We start from the raw sequence: 15,722 nt of genomic DNA, 5'->3' as shown, positions 1-15,722 counted from the left end.
GTCACCCAGGCTGGAGTGCAGTAGCCAATCTCGACTCACTGCAACCTCTGCCTCTTAGGTTCAAGCAATTCTCCTGCCTCAGCCTCCGGAGTAGCTGTGACTACAGACACCTGCCACCATGCTCGGCTAATTTTTTGTATTTCACTATGTTGGCCAGGCTAGTCTGAAGCTGAGATTGCTCAGGCAATCTGCCTCCCTCGGCCTCCCACAGTGCTAGAATTACAGGCATAAACCACACCTGGCTGATAAAATATTAAATTATAAAGAGTATCCCTTTCTTACTGGGCACAGTGGCTAACAGTTGTAATCCCAGCACTTTGGGAGGCTGAGGTGGGTGGATTATCTGAGGTGAGGAGTTCGAGACTAGCCTGGCCAAAACAGTGAAACCCCTTTTCTACTAAAAATATAAAAATTAGCTGGGCATGGTGGTGCGCACCTGCAGTTCCAGCTACTCAGGAGGCTGAGGCACAAGAATTGCTGGAACCAGGGAGGAGGAGGCTGCAGTGAGCAGAGATCTCGCCAACTGCACTCCAGCCTGGGTGACAGAGGGAGATTCCGTCTCAAAGAAAGAAAGATAGAAAGAAAGAAAGTATCCTTTTTGGATAGCTTTAAATATTTTAAAATGTTCTCAATAAATTAAAAAAATATTCTTGCAAGACAAGCCAATAAACTTTTTTCTTATGTTCCCATATAGGTATTTGAACAACTTCAGGATTTCAAAAAAACTCATTTATTAGGTGACAGAGAGGTTACAGCTTGTAAGTGTAGCTGGTGGGCTCGTTCAGGTTCTGGACTTCGTGGGGTAGAATAATTTGAGAGTGAGTCCAAAGAAAAAGCAAGCAAAAGAGTTTACTGCAAAGCGACAGTACACCCTCACAGCGGATCAGAACAGGCTGCTGAAAGGTGAGACAGCATGCACTGACACTGGGGAAAGTCCCTTTATAGGATTCTCACACGATCATTCATTAAGTGCGGAGACGAGAAGCTGCTATTAAATATGTTCCTGGTGGTTTTCTGGCACCATGTGCGCTGTGGTTTTACATGCTAGAATAGACATTGCATGTCTTATCGGTATCTTAAATCTTCACCCAGGGGTGTGTTTTTTTACTATTATAATAAGCATAATTCAGCCCAGGGACACTGATCATGGGTTTTTCGCTTGTGAGAATTTGGGGATTTTCATTTCTGCTCTTCTACTCCTTTGCTGCAAGGTTTTCTATCCAGGAGCCTGGGAAATGGTCTGTGCACTATGTGCTGGTTTGTTCTATTGATCAAATTTGTTCCCCTTGAAGGGAGGCTATGACCACCTATCTAACCTACGTCCTAAGAACACACTAGGAGGTCAAACTGTGCATGTTTATGTCCTAAACCTACCTTAGAAAATTCTAGAAAACCCGGGCGCGGTGGCTCACGCCTGTAATCCCAGCACTTTGGGAGGCCGAGGGGGTGGATCACGAAGTCAAGAGATCGAGACCATCCTGGTCAACATGGTGAAACCCCGTCTCTACTAAAAATAAAAAAAATTAGCTGGGCATGGTGGTGTGTGCCTGTAATCCCAGCTACTCAGGAGGCTGAGGTAGGAGAATCGCCTGAACCCAGGAGGCGGAGGTTGCGGTGAGCCGAGATCGCGCCATTGCACTCCAGCCTGGGTAACAAGAGCGAAACTCCGTCTCAAAAAGAAAGAAAGAAAGAAAGAAAATTCTAGAAAACACAAGAATAGTCCAGCATACATTTCACCATCTAGTCAACTGCCATCTAACCTCTTGAAAACTCTGTACACTTCCAACAGAATGAGGGTGAAAACGGCAAATAACACGCAAATAACACGCAAGAAACGTTATGAGTATTGTGTCGACTGTGTGAATTCCCTAGAAGTGTCTCAGGGACCCTCAGAGGTCACCAGACCACACGTGGAGAACCACCGTACCAGATTCTGCTCTAGGTCAAAGCTGGGCAATCACTACGAATGAGACACTCTATGGGGAACTGTTTACGTAGTGGCAACTGTGACTCGTTCCAAAGTGAAAAAGAACCGGGAGCTGTGAGAGGGCGGGACGCGGAGACCCGTCCTTGCCGGCCCGGCAGGGAAGGCGGCCCCAGGACTTTCTAACCAAGACCTGCTGAGGAGCAGTCGGCAAAGGAGGCCGCCGACCACTCTTCCCGTCCGCCTCCCCAGATCGCAGAAGAAGATGGGCAGACGGGAAGCGACAGTGGCCGCGAGTCCTCGGCCCGCGGCGGGCTCTGAACCCGGCACGCCGAACCCTCAGGGCAGCCGCGTTGTCACTCAACACCTTGGGGGTCCCGACAGGCGCCAGAGCAGGAGCCTCGTGCGGCGCCGGTGACCCGCGTGAAGCCGCCTGTGGGAGGCGGACGGGTGGCGCGCGGTCCAGGGACAGTGAGGGGCGGCTGAGGGGGCAGGGACGTACCAAAAAAGGCGCGGCCAGGGAGAAGCAACCCCTGACGCGGTCTTGGCTAACGCGGAGGCGGGTAGTGGGAAAGCGAGATCGTGGGAAGCAATGCCTAACGGGGCCACGTCCCTGGCGGCTTCCTCAAGCGGACTCACAGTTGTGGGGGGATCCCGTAGTCGCTGTGCCTTCGCGAGAACGGAGGTCCGCTTCCGCGCGCAATCTCGGGCGAGCGGCCTTTTCGGTCCCTGCGGTCTCTTGCGTCCTCTGGTGGCTCCTCGCGAGAACGACACTGGGCTTGTTCACGCGGGACCTAAATAAAGATTTCTTATTCAAAAAACAGGAAGTGCCTACGGAGGCCGGGCTGGCAGCGGCGTCCGGGCATGAAGCCGGGCTGCTACGGGATCGCGGGCGGCGGCGGCGGCGATGAGCGACATAGTGGAGAAGACGCTGACCGCGCTGCCGGGACTCTTCCTGCAGAACCAGCCCGGTGGTGGGTCCTCGGCCGCCAAGGCGTCCTTCTCCTCGCGGCTGGGCAGCCTCGTCCGCGGTATCACCGCCCTCACCTCCAAGCACGTAGGTGCCTGCCGGCCGGGGAACTCAGGGACATTGGAGTGAGGCCCCCGCGCCAGGAAGCCCTGGCTGGGCGGCGAGACTCCAGGACCTCCGGGCTCAGCCCTCCGGCGGGGTTCAGGGACTGCTGTGTCGGTTCGTCCTTTCTTCTGTCGGGAAGCTTCACTTTCCTGCTGGAATTGACAGCAGGGAGGCCGAGTTTCCACAGTTGGCTCTGACACTGACTCTTTGATCTGAGGCAGATCTCTGTAACCTCTGACCCTCCATGTATTTTCTCAGCGTTGGCTTGGAAAAGTACTGATGCATAATTCATAAAATTCATAGGGTTTTATTCAGAGGATCGGGTGAGATGACAAGCGTGTAAACATACTCAGTGCTGAGAAGGTGTCTGACATTATTTACCATCCACAAAGTTTTTTTTCCCGTTCTCAGTTTCCTTCTCTACCCCGGTCCCTTCAACTGAACAACAGTTCGGATGCCGCATACCTAAACAGATCCTGCCATCTGCGCTTCCTGTTGAATATCTTTGGGGAGCTTGAGTTTCTTGGGTTAGAACACGTGTTGGGCGAAGAAAAACCATAATGCTCCCAAAATGTAAAATTTGCTAAGTCTCTGCCTCAAATGTGCTTTGAGCAGTTATAAAAGTTCTTAAGCTCCCACAGTCTTTAATTTTTTTTTTTTTATTTTTAGTGTCTGAGTCTTGCTCTGTCTCCCAGGCTGGAGCACAATGGCGCGATCTGGACTCACTGGAGCCTCCGCCTCCCGGGTTCAAGCGATTCTCCTGCCTCAGCCTCCCGAGTAGCTGGGATTACAGGCGTGTGCCACTACGCCCAGCTAATATTTATACTTTTAGTAGAGACGGGATTTCACCATGTTGGCCAGGCTTCTCTCGAATTCCTGACCTCAAGTGATCTGACCGTCTTGGCCTCCCAAAGTGCTGGGATTACAGGCATGAGCCACCGTGCCGGGCCCTCTTAGGCGCTTGATGATTGCATGGATTTTGTAGTATACATATTGTCTTCTTCAAGTTTATATCTTAAAAGAGCACATGTTAATGTCATTATTTGTTCAACAGATGTTTATGGAACAAGGTTATGTGTTAGACACAGGAAAATAGAATTAAACACATTCCCTTTCCCCCAAAAATTGGTCATTGTTTTGGGCTTAAGACAAGTATAAGCATGACTACAATGTGAGTAAGTAAGTGCGAAAAGAGAAGGAAAGACAGAATGTGCTCTGAAGGTTTAAAAAAATCGTTTTTTGGCAGCTCAAATAAGATGATGCTATCTGGAGAGAACCTACTTCACATTCCAGAATCATTATTTTGTGGGCTTTTTTTTTTTTTTTTTTTTTTTTTTTGAGACGGAATTTTGCTCTTGTCGCCCGGGCTGGAGTGCAGTGGCATGATCGCAGCTCCCTGCAACCTCCGTCTCCTGGGTTCAAGTGATTGTCCTGTCTCAGCCTCCTGAGTAGCTGGGATTACAGGTGCACACCACGACGCCTGACTAATTTTTGTAATTTTAGTAGACATGGGGCTTCACCATTTTGGCCAGGCTGATTTCCAATTCCTGACTTCAGGTGACCCACCCGCCTTGGTCTTCCAAAGTGCTGGGATTACAGGTGTGAGCCACAGCCCCCGGCCAGTATTGTTTTTCTTAAGGTTTTTGTCCTTTGCTAATTTTTATGGGATGCTCAATAAATTTTTTTAAAAGTTATTTTTGGTCTTAAATAGCATTTTGAAACTGTAGATAGGGATCCATGTGGATCAGTACTTTTTGGCTTTTGAATAGCTACCTGATGAACATAAAATTCAGGGTGTCATTTAAAGGTAGCATGATAGTAGCCAAAAAAAAAAAAAAATGGGGCCAATTTTTTAAGTTCTCAGGGAGGTAACATACAATGCAGACAGTAGAAGTGACCACATTGGTATGTGTCTGAGATACAAAGTGATGGAAAGGATTTGGGGAATGAGGAAAAGACAGGGAAGAAGAATGTAGTTTAAGGGAAAAAGACCGATTTCTCTTTCTGCTTTCTTACCCTATTTTTCTATTCCATGAAGACTTTACTTCTAAGGGGAATATGTGAGATGAGACTCTTTTCTTGGGCGAATACATGGAGAATTTCTACTCTCTTTCCACCTTTAATTTAATTTGTTTTTTGAGATGAAGTCTTGCTCTGTTGCCCAGGCTGGAGTGTAGTGGTACAATCTCGACACACTGCAACTTTCACCTCCCTGGTTCAAGAGATTCTCCTGCCCCTGCCTCAGCCTCCCGAATAGCTGGGATTACAGGATGCCCAGCTAATGTTTGTATTTTTTAGTAGAGATGGGGTTTTGCCATGTTGGCCAGACTGGTCTTGAATGCCTGACCTACCTCAAGTGATCCAACCCCCTTGGCCTCCCAAAGTGCTGGGATTACAGGCATGAGCCTCTAGGCCCAGCCTCCACCTTTATTTTTATTTATTTAAAATTTTTTTTTTCTTTTTTTTAAAGAAGGGGGTCTCACCATGTTGGTCAGGCTGGTCTTGAACTCCCGACCTCAGGTGATCCGCTGGCCTTGGCCTCCAAAGTGCTTAGATTACAGGTTTGAGCCACCATGCCTGGCCTCATCTTTATTTTTTAAAAAAACATTTTCTGCCATTCTACCATTAAGGGGAAGTAACTGAGTAAAGAAAAGAGGAAGGGTGGGTTAGCCTGGAAATATTTATTCTCTCCAGGGACGGTTCTGCGGTTTGGAGAAATGCCTTTAGATTGTAAGTGTGTAATATTTATAACTCTCCTTTAAAATAATGTTTCTTTTTAATTAAAAGTATTGTAAATTATATTTTCCCCTTTAGATAAATGCTATTACAGTTTTAAAAGACAGTTAATCAAGCATTTAAATATTTTCACTTTCCCAGGAAGAAGAAAAATTAATCCAGCAGGAACTGAGTAGTCTGAAAGCGACTGTTTCTGCTCCTACTACGACACTGGTAGGTTTGCATAGTCAGTGCCAACACATTTGAATTTGAAATCTAGTCTACTATAGACTCAATAGTGGCATTTAACTAATGATCGGTTGCTAAATAGTTTATCACAGTCAAAATGAATTATAGATGGTAGCAACTCAGATGTTAACTGTAGCCTTTTATTGTTGACTGGTTTGCACCAGAACAAGGTTTGCCTGTGTCAAGTCAGGGTTAATGTGATGATGATTACATAAATGTGGAGATACTCCTGGGACTCTAGTGCTGAGCTGATGCTTTTAACGTTATGCACTTGGAAAAGCTTGGGCTATCAACATATTTTCAGACCTGAATTGATATATTGTAGATATATCTAATTTTATCATTTAATACCTAGTTGTTTTTAAACTTTGTTCTATATAATTTGATTTTTCAAACAACATTCAGCAATTGTTTAATGAATGGTCATTCATTATTATGCTGGACACTGTGGGGCTGTCCCAGCATAGTTAAAGATTAAGACCCAGTTTGATTATTATTATTATTTTTTGAGACGGAGTCTTGCTCTGTTGCCCAGGCTGGAGTGCCGTGGTGTGGTGTGATCTTAGCTCACTACAACCTCTGCCTCCTGGGTTCAAGCAATTCTCTTGACTCAGCCTGCTGAGTAACTGGGACTACAGGTGCCCACCACCACACCTGGCTAGTTTTTGTATTTTTAGTAGAGTTGAGGTTTCACCATGTGGAGCTGGTTGGTCTTAAACTCCTGACCTCAAGTAACCCAGCCACCTCCCAAATCAAAAGTGCTAGGATTACAGGAATGAGCCACTGTGCCTGACCTGATTTTTTTTTTAAATGAGATTTTGTTCCAAGCAACATTTCTTCAGCAAGTATTTGGTGAGTGCCTTCTGTATACAAGCCACTGTGGGAATGTTTTTCCTCCTCGCTAGTGAAAATATCAGGGTGATCATTTTACGTAAGTACATGATAGAGAATTTGAGTAACACTTGTAAAGTTTGAGAGAATGAATATATTTTTGTTCGTGGTCATAATAATAGTATGTGGCAAATAATGCTCAAAACAATATGATATATCCATGTGCATATATGTACATGTATGTTTGTGTGTATATACCTATGTGTGTCTGTGTGGCTATGTATAAAATCATTATGCTTCATAGTACTAGATAGAAACATTAAACAGTGATGGTTTTTGTTTGTTAGACTTCCATTTTCTTAGATTGGCATCAGTATATACTTTTCCTTGTTCCAAGGCAGAAACCTGAAGTTGGGCAGAACTAAGATAAATAGGTAGAAATTAGGAAGGCAGAGTTTGAAAGGAAGGTTTTATAATATTTAGGCCTCCAACTCTGTGCATATCTTGTAGAATAGCCTGTCCCAGAGGTGTTCTTGTAAAGGTTGGCGGTCAGAAAAATTGTAAAGAGAATTCCTGCATTGGGGAATACACTTTCATCTCTAAAAATAAACGTATGAGATATAAATCTCACTAAAAGTTCCTAATGACTTTTGAAAAACTCTCAGATAAAATATTACAAATCTAGGGTTGAAACTTAATGGCTTAAATGAACACTTTCACTTCTAATTAATGTAGAAGTCTGAAGAGGGACTTCCAGTATCTTTTATTTGTTTTCTCAGAATTTACAATCTTTTTGGGCGGTGGTGGAGGATGGAGTCTTGCTCTCTTGCCCAGGCTGTAGTGCTGTGGCGGGATCTTGGCTCATTGCAACCTCCACCTCCCAGATTTAAGCGATTCTCTTGCCTGAGCCTCTCGAGTAGCTGGGATTACAGGCTCGAGCCACCATACTTGGCTCATTTTTGTAGTTTTTTAGTAGAAACGGGGTTTCACCATGTTGGCCAGGCTGGTCTTGAACTCCTTACCTCAGGTGATCTGCCTGCCATGGCCTCCTAAAGTGCTGGGATTACAGGAGACAGTCACTGTGCCCAGTCAGTATTTTGTAGTCTTAATTAATGGGTTAATAAATTAACTTTTACTGCTTTAAGCACAAGTGACCTGAGTTAAATCTCATTCCCTTAAGATTTTCTTGTGGTTTCTCTTTAAACTCTTCATATTTACATTAAACATTACTGTCCTTGCTTTAAAATATTCATTTTCACTGTTTCCTTAGCATTTTGTGATTTAATAATCCTGTAATATGCTAACCCTAATTAATTTTTCCATGTTAAAATAATCTGTGTGGCTGGGTGTGGTGGCACATGCCTAGAATCCCAGCAATTTGGGAGGCTGAGGTGGGCGGATCATTTGAGGTCAGGAATTTGAGACCAGCCTGGCCAACATGGTGAAACCCCGTCTCTATTAAATATACAAAAATTAGCTGAGCGTGGTGATGTATGCCTGTGATCCCAGCTACTTGAGAGGCTAAACAACGAGAATCGCTTGAACCCGGGAGGCAGAGGCTGTGGTGAGCCAAGATTGTACTCTAGCCTGGGTAACAGAGCAAGACTCTGTCTCAAAAAAAAAAAAAAAAAAAAAAAGTATGAGCTTTTCTTTATTTTGAAACACATTTTATATTTTTTATTTCTGATTCAAATTTACCGTAAATATTGAGAATGCAAATATTAGTGATAAAAAATTTTTAGCATCTGTTAAAAATTTTTGGCTTGCATTGCAGATATTAAAAGCCCCCATTAAAAAACTAAATATTATTACAATAGCTATACCATTCATGAAATCATGCCCCCCAGTTTATAATTGTGAGTTATTAAAAAAGTGCCTATAAAGCAAACTATTCTGTATAATGCTTAGCACAGTAATTCTGAAGAAAATCTAGGTGCAATTTGATTTTCCAATGTGAAAAATATTTTTGTTACAGAAATTATTACCAACTTGGGAGAATTTTATGGATGTTTTCATTTGACAAAGTCTACTAAAGTGATGTGCTCTATTTTAGAAGCCAAGTAAGAGGACCGTGGAGGAAATCTTTTCTGAAGACCCCATGTGTCACATTATAACCATATTTTTCACTAGGGGCACGTAGAAATAGCTACAGATGATTTATTTTATAGTATTGCCACTAAGAAAGTAGTGAAATAATTTTACTAAAAGTAATACTGTTGATAAGATTGGAAACAATTTTTATTTATAAAGTGTGATATTGCATGATTAGTTTCTGATATCTATTATTTCTTCTGTGCCAGGATTAAAGGATTCTCCTGTTAAGTTATGAGAACATAGTAAAACAATCAAAACATTCAATTCATTTATATAGTTACTGGGTATTTTGCTTTTCAGAAAATGATGAAGGAATGTATGGTGAGACTAATATATTGCGAAATGCTTGGATATGATGCTTCCTTTGGCTATATTCATGCAATAAAGTTAGCCCAACAAGGAAACCTCTTAGAAAAAAGAGTAGGTATGTATGTGTTTAAGACTTTCATACTTTCATGTGGTTCTTGAAGTTCCAATTATTATACAAAATGAATGATGATGGTAGGTATATAGTATGTTTTTAGAATACTGTATTATAATTTCTTTTTTTTTTTTTTGGAGATAGAGTCTCACTCTGCTGTCCAGGCTAGACTGCAGTGGCTTGATCTTGGCTCACTGCAAACTCTGCCTCTTGAGTTCAAGCAATTCTCCTGCCTTAGCCTCCCGAGTAGCTGGAATTACAGGTGTCCACCACTACACCTGGCTAATTTTTGTATTTTTAGTAAAGATGGGGTTTCACCATGTTGGCCAGGCTGGTCTCAAACTTCTGACCTCAGGTGATCCGCCCACCTCAGGCTCCCAAAGTACTGGGATTATAGATGTGAGCCACTGTGCCTGGGCAATAGAGCTGATACTAAGAAGTCTGTTTAACCTTATTCTTTTAATGGCCAGAAATGTTTCTTTATAGAATAAAAACTGAAATTTACTAGAGTAATTTTAACTATCTTGTTTTTAGCCTCTCAAATGGTAGCTATGAGAATTAGCAGTAACTTTTCAACAAATTTCTCTCTAGTCAAGCTTTAGCGCATAAGGAAAAATTCTTTTAGGCAATTAAATCTATTCATAAAGATTCAGCTTTATACAGAATCTGAAAAAGGAAGCATTTTAGAATACTAAAGGGAAGAACATGTTCTTCAGAGAAGTTGATAATGTCGTGTCGTTTAGGACTAGCATTATTCATAAATTATATTGATCTGTCTTATCAGATGATGATGGGGTGGAAGTGACAGATGTCTTGCTAAAGATTCTGAGACTGAATGCACATAATATTCCACTTGTGGAACCTCACTCCACCCAAAACACTCTTCGATCTTTTTTTTAAATTTTTAAATTTTTTTTTTTTTTTAAGATGGGGTTTTACCATGTTGGTCAGTCTGGTCTTGAACTCTTGACCTCAGGTGATCCGCCTGCCTTGGCCTCCCAAAGTGCTGGGATTACAGGTGTGAGCCACTGCGCCCAGCCTAAATTTCTTTTTTAAAATCTCATCTTGAATTGTATCTTTGATCTTTTAAACTTGTTATATTCTTTTTTTTCCCCCCGAGACGGAGTCTTGCTTTGTCACCCAGGCTGGAGGACAGTGGCTCAATCTCAGCTCACTACAACCTCTGCCTCCCAGGTTCAAGAAATTATACTGCCTTAACCTCCTTAGAGGTTGGGATTACAGGCGCCTGCCACCACAGCCAGCTAATTTTTGTATTTTTAGTAAAGATGGGGTTTAACCATGTTGGCCAGCCTGGTCTTGAACTCCTGACCTTGTGATCCATGTGCCTCGCCTCCCAAAGTGCTGGGATTACAGATGTGAGACACCATGCCCAGCCAAACTTGTTATAGTCTTTCCTCCAAGTAGAATACCCTCTAGCATTCTCTGTGTCTGTCCATATTCCAAATCAAATTTTAATTCTTCTATGATCACACAGGTGGCTCCTACCATCTGTTACTTTTTATTGTTATCTTTTCATATATTAATGTCTTGGCTCCTGAACTAATTTTAAGCTCCCTAAAGGCAGGAATTTTCTTTTAAAGTTTTGAAATTAGTTTTTATTAGTAATTTGTTTTTCTTTCTTTTTTTTTTTTTTTGAGACGGAGTTTCGCTCTTGTTACCCAGTCTGGAGTGCAATGGCGCGATCTCGGCTCACCGCAACCTCCGCCTCCTGGGTTCAGGCAATTCTCCTGCCTCAGCCTCCTGAGTAGCTGGGATTACAGGCACGCGCCACCATGCCCAGCTAATTTTTTGTATTTTTAGTGGAGACGGGGTTTCACCATGTTGACCAGGTTGGTCTCGATCTCTCGACCTTGTGATCCACCCGCCTTGGCCTCCCAAAGTGCTGGGATTACAGGCTTGAGCCACCGCGCCCGGCCTAGTAATTTGTTTTTCTTAAAACTTTGATTTCTCTTAAACATTATGCAAATATGGAATTTAAACTTTTCCAGTCATATTCACTGTTTTCAGTTGTCATCCCAAACCTGGAAAATCCTGTTAAAATTTTGGTGTGTCTGAAGTCTTTCTAATGGTAATGTTCTTTTAGCTTCTGAAAGACTGTATTTGTAGTGTTTTTTCTCTTCTTTGGTTTTGATCAAAGAAGAAAAACAGCAAAAAGGAAATTTCAACCTTTGTTGAGCATTTTGAGAAAAGTAGAAACCAGCTTCATCCTTTTCATTTCTAAGGAAAAACATGTTAGATGTCAATACATTTGGAAATGTTTATAATTCAGCCATAACAGGAGTCAGTGATGGCAGATTTTAGGCAAAAGTCTGATATTTCTTTACCTCCCTCCCATCTTACCTTACATCTCATTTCTTTTACTTTTCTATTTCTCGATTTTCCTTTTTAATGTTATCCTTCAACTTTGGGCCATTTTCTCTTACTTGCTTTATATACTAGCTCACAGCAGTTGAAATAACATTGATATTCTTCTTAGAGGTATCTATTTTGTTAAAGACTCTGGAAGACAGATCCAAAGAAATTAACCTTCAGTAGTGAAATTTTGGCTTGATTAGGAAAAATATTTCTGACTGGAAAATCTTCTTAGGGATTGCCTGTTTATAAAATGTATTCATTGTTCAGGGAATTAATACAATGAGTGCCCACCGTATGCCAGATACTGCAGTTAAGCTTATAGATGAATAATTTAAGTTGCTTCTACTTTGAGGATCCCTGCAGTGGCAGGGGAGAGGACAGAGACAAACAGAAATTAATAGTTACAGTTACAGTGTAGGCCGGGTACAGTGGCTCATGCCTGTAATCCCATCCGAGGCGGGCGAATCACTTGAGGTTAGGAGTTCAAGACCAGCCTGGCAAACATGGCGAAACCCTGTCTGTACTTCTCTACTGAAAATACAAAAGACAGCTGGGCATGGTGATGCGTGCCTGTAGTCTCAGCTACTGGGGAGGCTGAGGCATGAGAAATGCTTGAACCCGAAAGGCAGAGTTTGAAGGCGGAGTTTGCAGTGAGCCGAGATCATGCCACTGCACTCCAGCCTGGGTGACAGAGTGAGACCTTTTTTCAAATAAATAAATAAATGAAGTTGTAATTAATAACCTTGTAACTATAATTTTATAGTTACAGATGCTTATCTTTTTTTTTTATTTTTTATTTTTTTAAGATGGGGTTTCTCCATTATGGCCAGGCTGGTCTTGAACTCCTGACCTCAGGTGATCCACCCACCTCAACCTCCCAAAGTGCTAGGATTACAGGCGTGAGCCACCGCACCCGGCTACAGATGCTTATCTTAAAGGGGGTCTCAGAGTCATTTTTATTGAGGCCCATGATCTTTAGGAAAATATTTCTTGCCTGGGCAAAAGAGTGAGACCCTGTCTTAATAAATAAATAAAGTTGTAATTAATAATCTTGTAACTGTATCATTTTATAATTACAGAAGCTTATCTTAAAGGGGATCTCAGAGTCATTTTTATTGAGACACATGATCTTTAGGAAAATACTTCTTGCCAATTAGAGTGACATGTATCTGCAGACATCAGATGTTTTTAATGTGTGTTATTGAATGGAAATCTTTTTTTTTTTGAGACGGAGTTTTGCTCTTGTTACCCAGGCTGGAGTGCAATGGCGCGATCTCGGCTCACCGCCAACTTCTGCCTCCTGGGTTCAGGCAATTCTCCTGCCTCAGCCTCCTGAGTAGCTGGGACTACAGGCATGCGCCACCATGCCCAGCCAATTTTCTGTATTTTTAGTAGAGACGGGGTTTCACCATGTTGACCAGGATGGTCTCGATCTCTTGACCTCGTGATCCACCCGCCTCAGCCTCCCAAAGTGCTGGGATTACAGGCTTGAGCCACCGCACCCGGCCCGGAAATCATTTTTTGAAGGTATAATTTATGGGGCTGGGCGTGATGCCTAATACCTGTAATGCCAACACTTTGAAAGGCTTAGGCAGGCAGATCACTTGACATTAGGAATTTGAGACTAGCCTAGCCAGGGTGGTGAGCCCCCTTCTCTACTAAGAATACAAAAATTAGCCGGGTGTGGGGGTACATGCCTGTTGTCCTAGCTATTTGGGAGGCTGGGGTTAGAGTATCGCTTGAACCTGGGAGGCGAAGTTTGTGGTAAGCTGAGATCATGCCACTGCACTCCAGCCTGGGCAACACAGTGAGAATGTGTCTCAAAAAAAAAAAAAGTGTATATATAATTTATGCCTTCTATATGCCTTCCCTTTGGTACTGTTGTCTCACCCACTCCTGAAATTTAAGGCCAGCTTTGGTGCTTTCTCTGATGCAGAATGTCTTTTTTTTTTTTTTTTTTTTTTGAGATAGAGTTTTGTTCTTGTCTCCCAGGGTAGAGTGCAATGGCATGATCTTGGCTCACTGCAACCTCTGCCTCCCAGGTTCAAGCAATTCTCCTGACTCAGCCTCCTCATTAGGTAGGATTATAGGCATCTGCCACCACGCCCAGCTAATTTTTGTATTTTTAGTAGAGACTTTTTTTTTTTTTTTTTTTTTTGCCATATTGGCCAGGGTAGTCTTGAACTCCTGACCTCAGGTGATCCACCCACCTCGGCCTTCCAAAGTGCTGGGATTACAGTTGTGAGCTACTCACTGTGCCTGGTCAGAATGTCTTTTCCAAAAAAAATTTTTTTTTTTTAGAGATAAGAGTCTTGCAATGTTAGCCAGCCTGGTCTCAAACTTCTGGCCACAAGCAGTCCTCCTGCCTTGGCCTCCCAAAGTGCTGGAATTGCAGGCATGAATAAATAAATTTCACTGCCCATAAAGTTAAGTATTATGTTAAGTGCTTTATCTTTTAAGATAGTATTTATCTTCATTTTACCTTTTTTTTATTGAGACAGAGTCTTGCTCTGTCACCCAGGCTGAAGTGCAGTGGCGTGGTCTTGGCTCACTGCAACCTTTGCCTCCCAGGTTCAAACGATTCTTGTGCCTCAGCTTCCCAAGTAGCTGAGATAACAGGCAAGTGCTACCATGTCTGGCTGATTTTTGTGTTCTTAGTAGAGAAAGAGTTTGTAGCTGTGTTGGCCATGCTGGTCTCGAACTCCTGACTTCAAGTGATCTGCCTGCCTCAGCCTCCGAAAGTACTGGGATTACAGGCGTAAATGCCTGTTAAATGTCCAGCCAGTATTCATCTTCATTTGAAAGATAAGAAGATGGAGGCTTGCCTGAACCCAGGAGGTGGAGGTTGCAGTGAGCTGAGATCGTGCCATTGCACTCCAGCCTGGGTAACAAGAGCGAAACTCCGTCTCAAAAAGAAAAAAAAAAAGAAAAGTTAAGTAACTTACAGAGCATATAAGCATAAGTCATATAGCAGATAAATGGAGCCAGAGCCCAAATTTATATACTCAAAGCTTGTATACCTCATTCTTAGTCATACCAAATATAATCTATAATCATAGTTGTTATTCTTTGTTTCCCTGAAATTTTTCTCATTTTTTGAGTCCCAGTGTTCTTTTCTGTTTTCTGATTGTTGAAACAGTTGGGATATTATTTGTAAAAGAAAGAATTAAGGTCTCATTGAGATGGTCTTTGGATTAGTTTGTTGACCTTGATATTGGTGTCTTGGGAATGTGTGATACCTTAGCCAAACAGGTGATTTATCAGCAATCTAGTAAGACAGTCTTTGCTTTTAATGCTTTCTGGGGGCCCTGTTGTGTTGGCTCACTCCTGTAATCCCAGCACTTTGGGAGGCTGAGGTGGGAGGCATTGCTTGAGTGTGGGATTTTGAGACCAGCCTGAGTAACATAGTGAGACCCTGCTCTACAAAAAAAAAAAAAAAAAAAAAAAAAAAAAAAAAAAAGATCAGTGTGATGGTGCACACCTGTGATCCCAGCTGCTTGGGAGGCTGAGGTAGAGGATCACTTGAGCTTGGAAGGTAGAGGCTGCAGTGAGTTTTCATTGTGCTACTGCCTTCCAGCCTGAGTGATGGAGTGAGACTCAGTCTCAGAAAACAAAACAAAACCAAATAAATGCTTTCTGGGATTTTCCTAATCTCTTTCTTGGTCAGATTTTTTCATCTATTATGATTGCAGGAGTAACAGCTCTGCTCATCTGACTTAGAGTGAAGGTGTTGGAATTGGTCATGCTGCCACCTCCTGGTTGTGAGAATAGGAAGTTTCTATTTTCTCATGTTCATAGTGGACACAGACAGCATGAATGCTGGGTAATGATGGGTATAGTTAACATTAGAATCCCTGATGAAAGGGTGGAAAGAATTGAGAAGAATGAAAAACAATGAGTGTGGAGTCAGGGAATCAGGTCATGTGATAGACTATATGGAGAGGCAGTAAAACATGGGGGTTTAAAATGTGGACTGACTCCAACTGTCTGGGTTTGACTTCTGGCTCCACCATGTGATACGTGTGGACCTTGGGAAA

The 15,722-nt window shown here is 42.6% G+C and overlaps 1 protein-coding gene across 2 annotated transcripts in view; it reads left to right on the top strand.

Annotated features, from left to right (window-relative positions):
- The first annotated feature begins 2,752 nt into the window (after window positions 1-2,752).
- Window positions 2,753-15,722, top strand: part of AP4E1 (adaptor related protein complex 4 subunit epsilon 1) — an 89,662-nt gene continuing 76,692 nt past the window's right edge. Inside the window, exons 1-3 of one of the 2 annotated variants that reach the window (XM_074393604.1) lie at window positions 2,753-2,981; window positions 5,877-5,948; window positions 9,189-9,312. In XM_074393604.1, coding sequence (XP_074249705.1) covers window positions 2,832-2,981; window positions 5,877-5,948; window positions 9,189-9,312 — 346 coding nt within the window. In that variant the 5' untranslated portion in view covers window positions 2,753-2,831. Of the gene's footprint in view, window positions 2,982-5,876; window positions 5,949-9,188; window positions 9,313-15,722 lie in introns of those variants that run through there. The other variant, XM_074393605.1, reaches the window with a different exon arrangement.

This window comes from Saimiri boliviensis, chromosome 2 (genome assembly GCF_048565385.1).
Source record: "Saimiri boliviensis isolate mSaiBol1 chromosome 2, mSaiBol1.pri, whole genome shotgun sequence".
Lineage (NCBI taxonomy): Eukaryota > Metazoa > Chordata > Mammalia > Primates > Cebidae > Saimiri > Saimiri boliviensis.
Note: the sequence above shows the minus strand (reverse complement) of the source record. Positions and strands in the feature narration are given on the sequence as shown.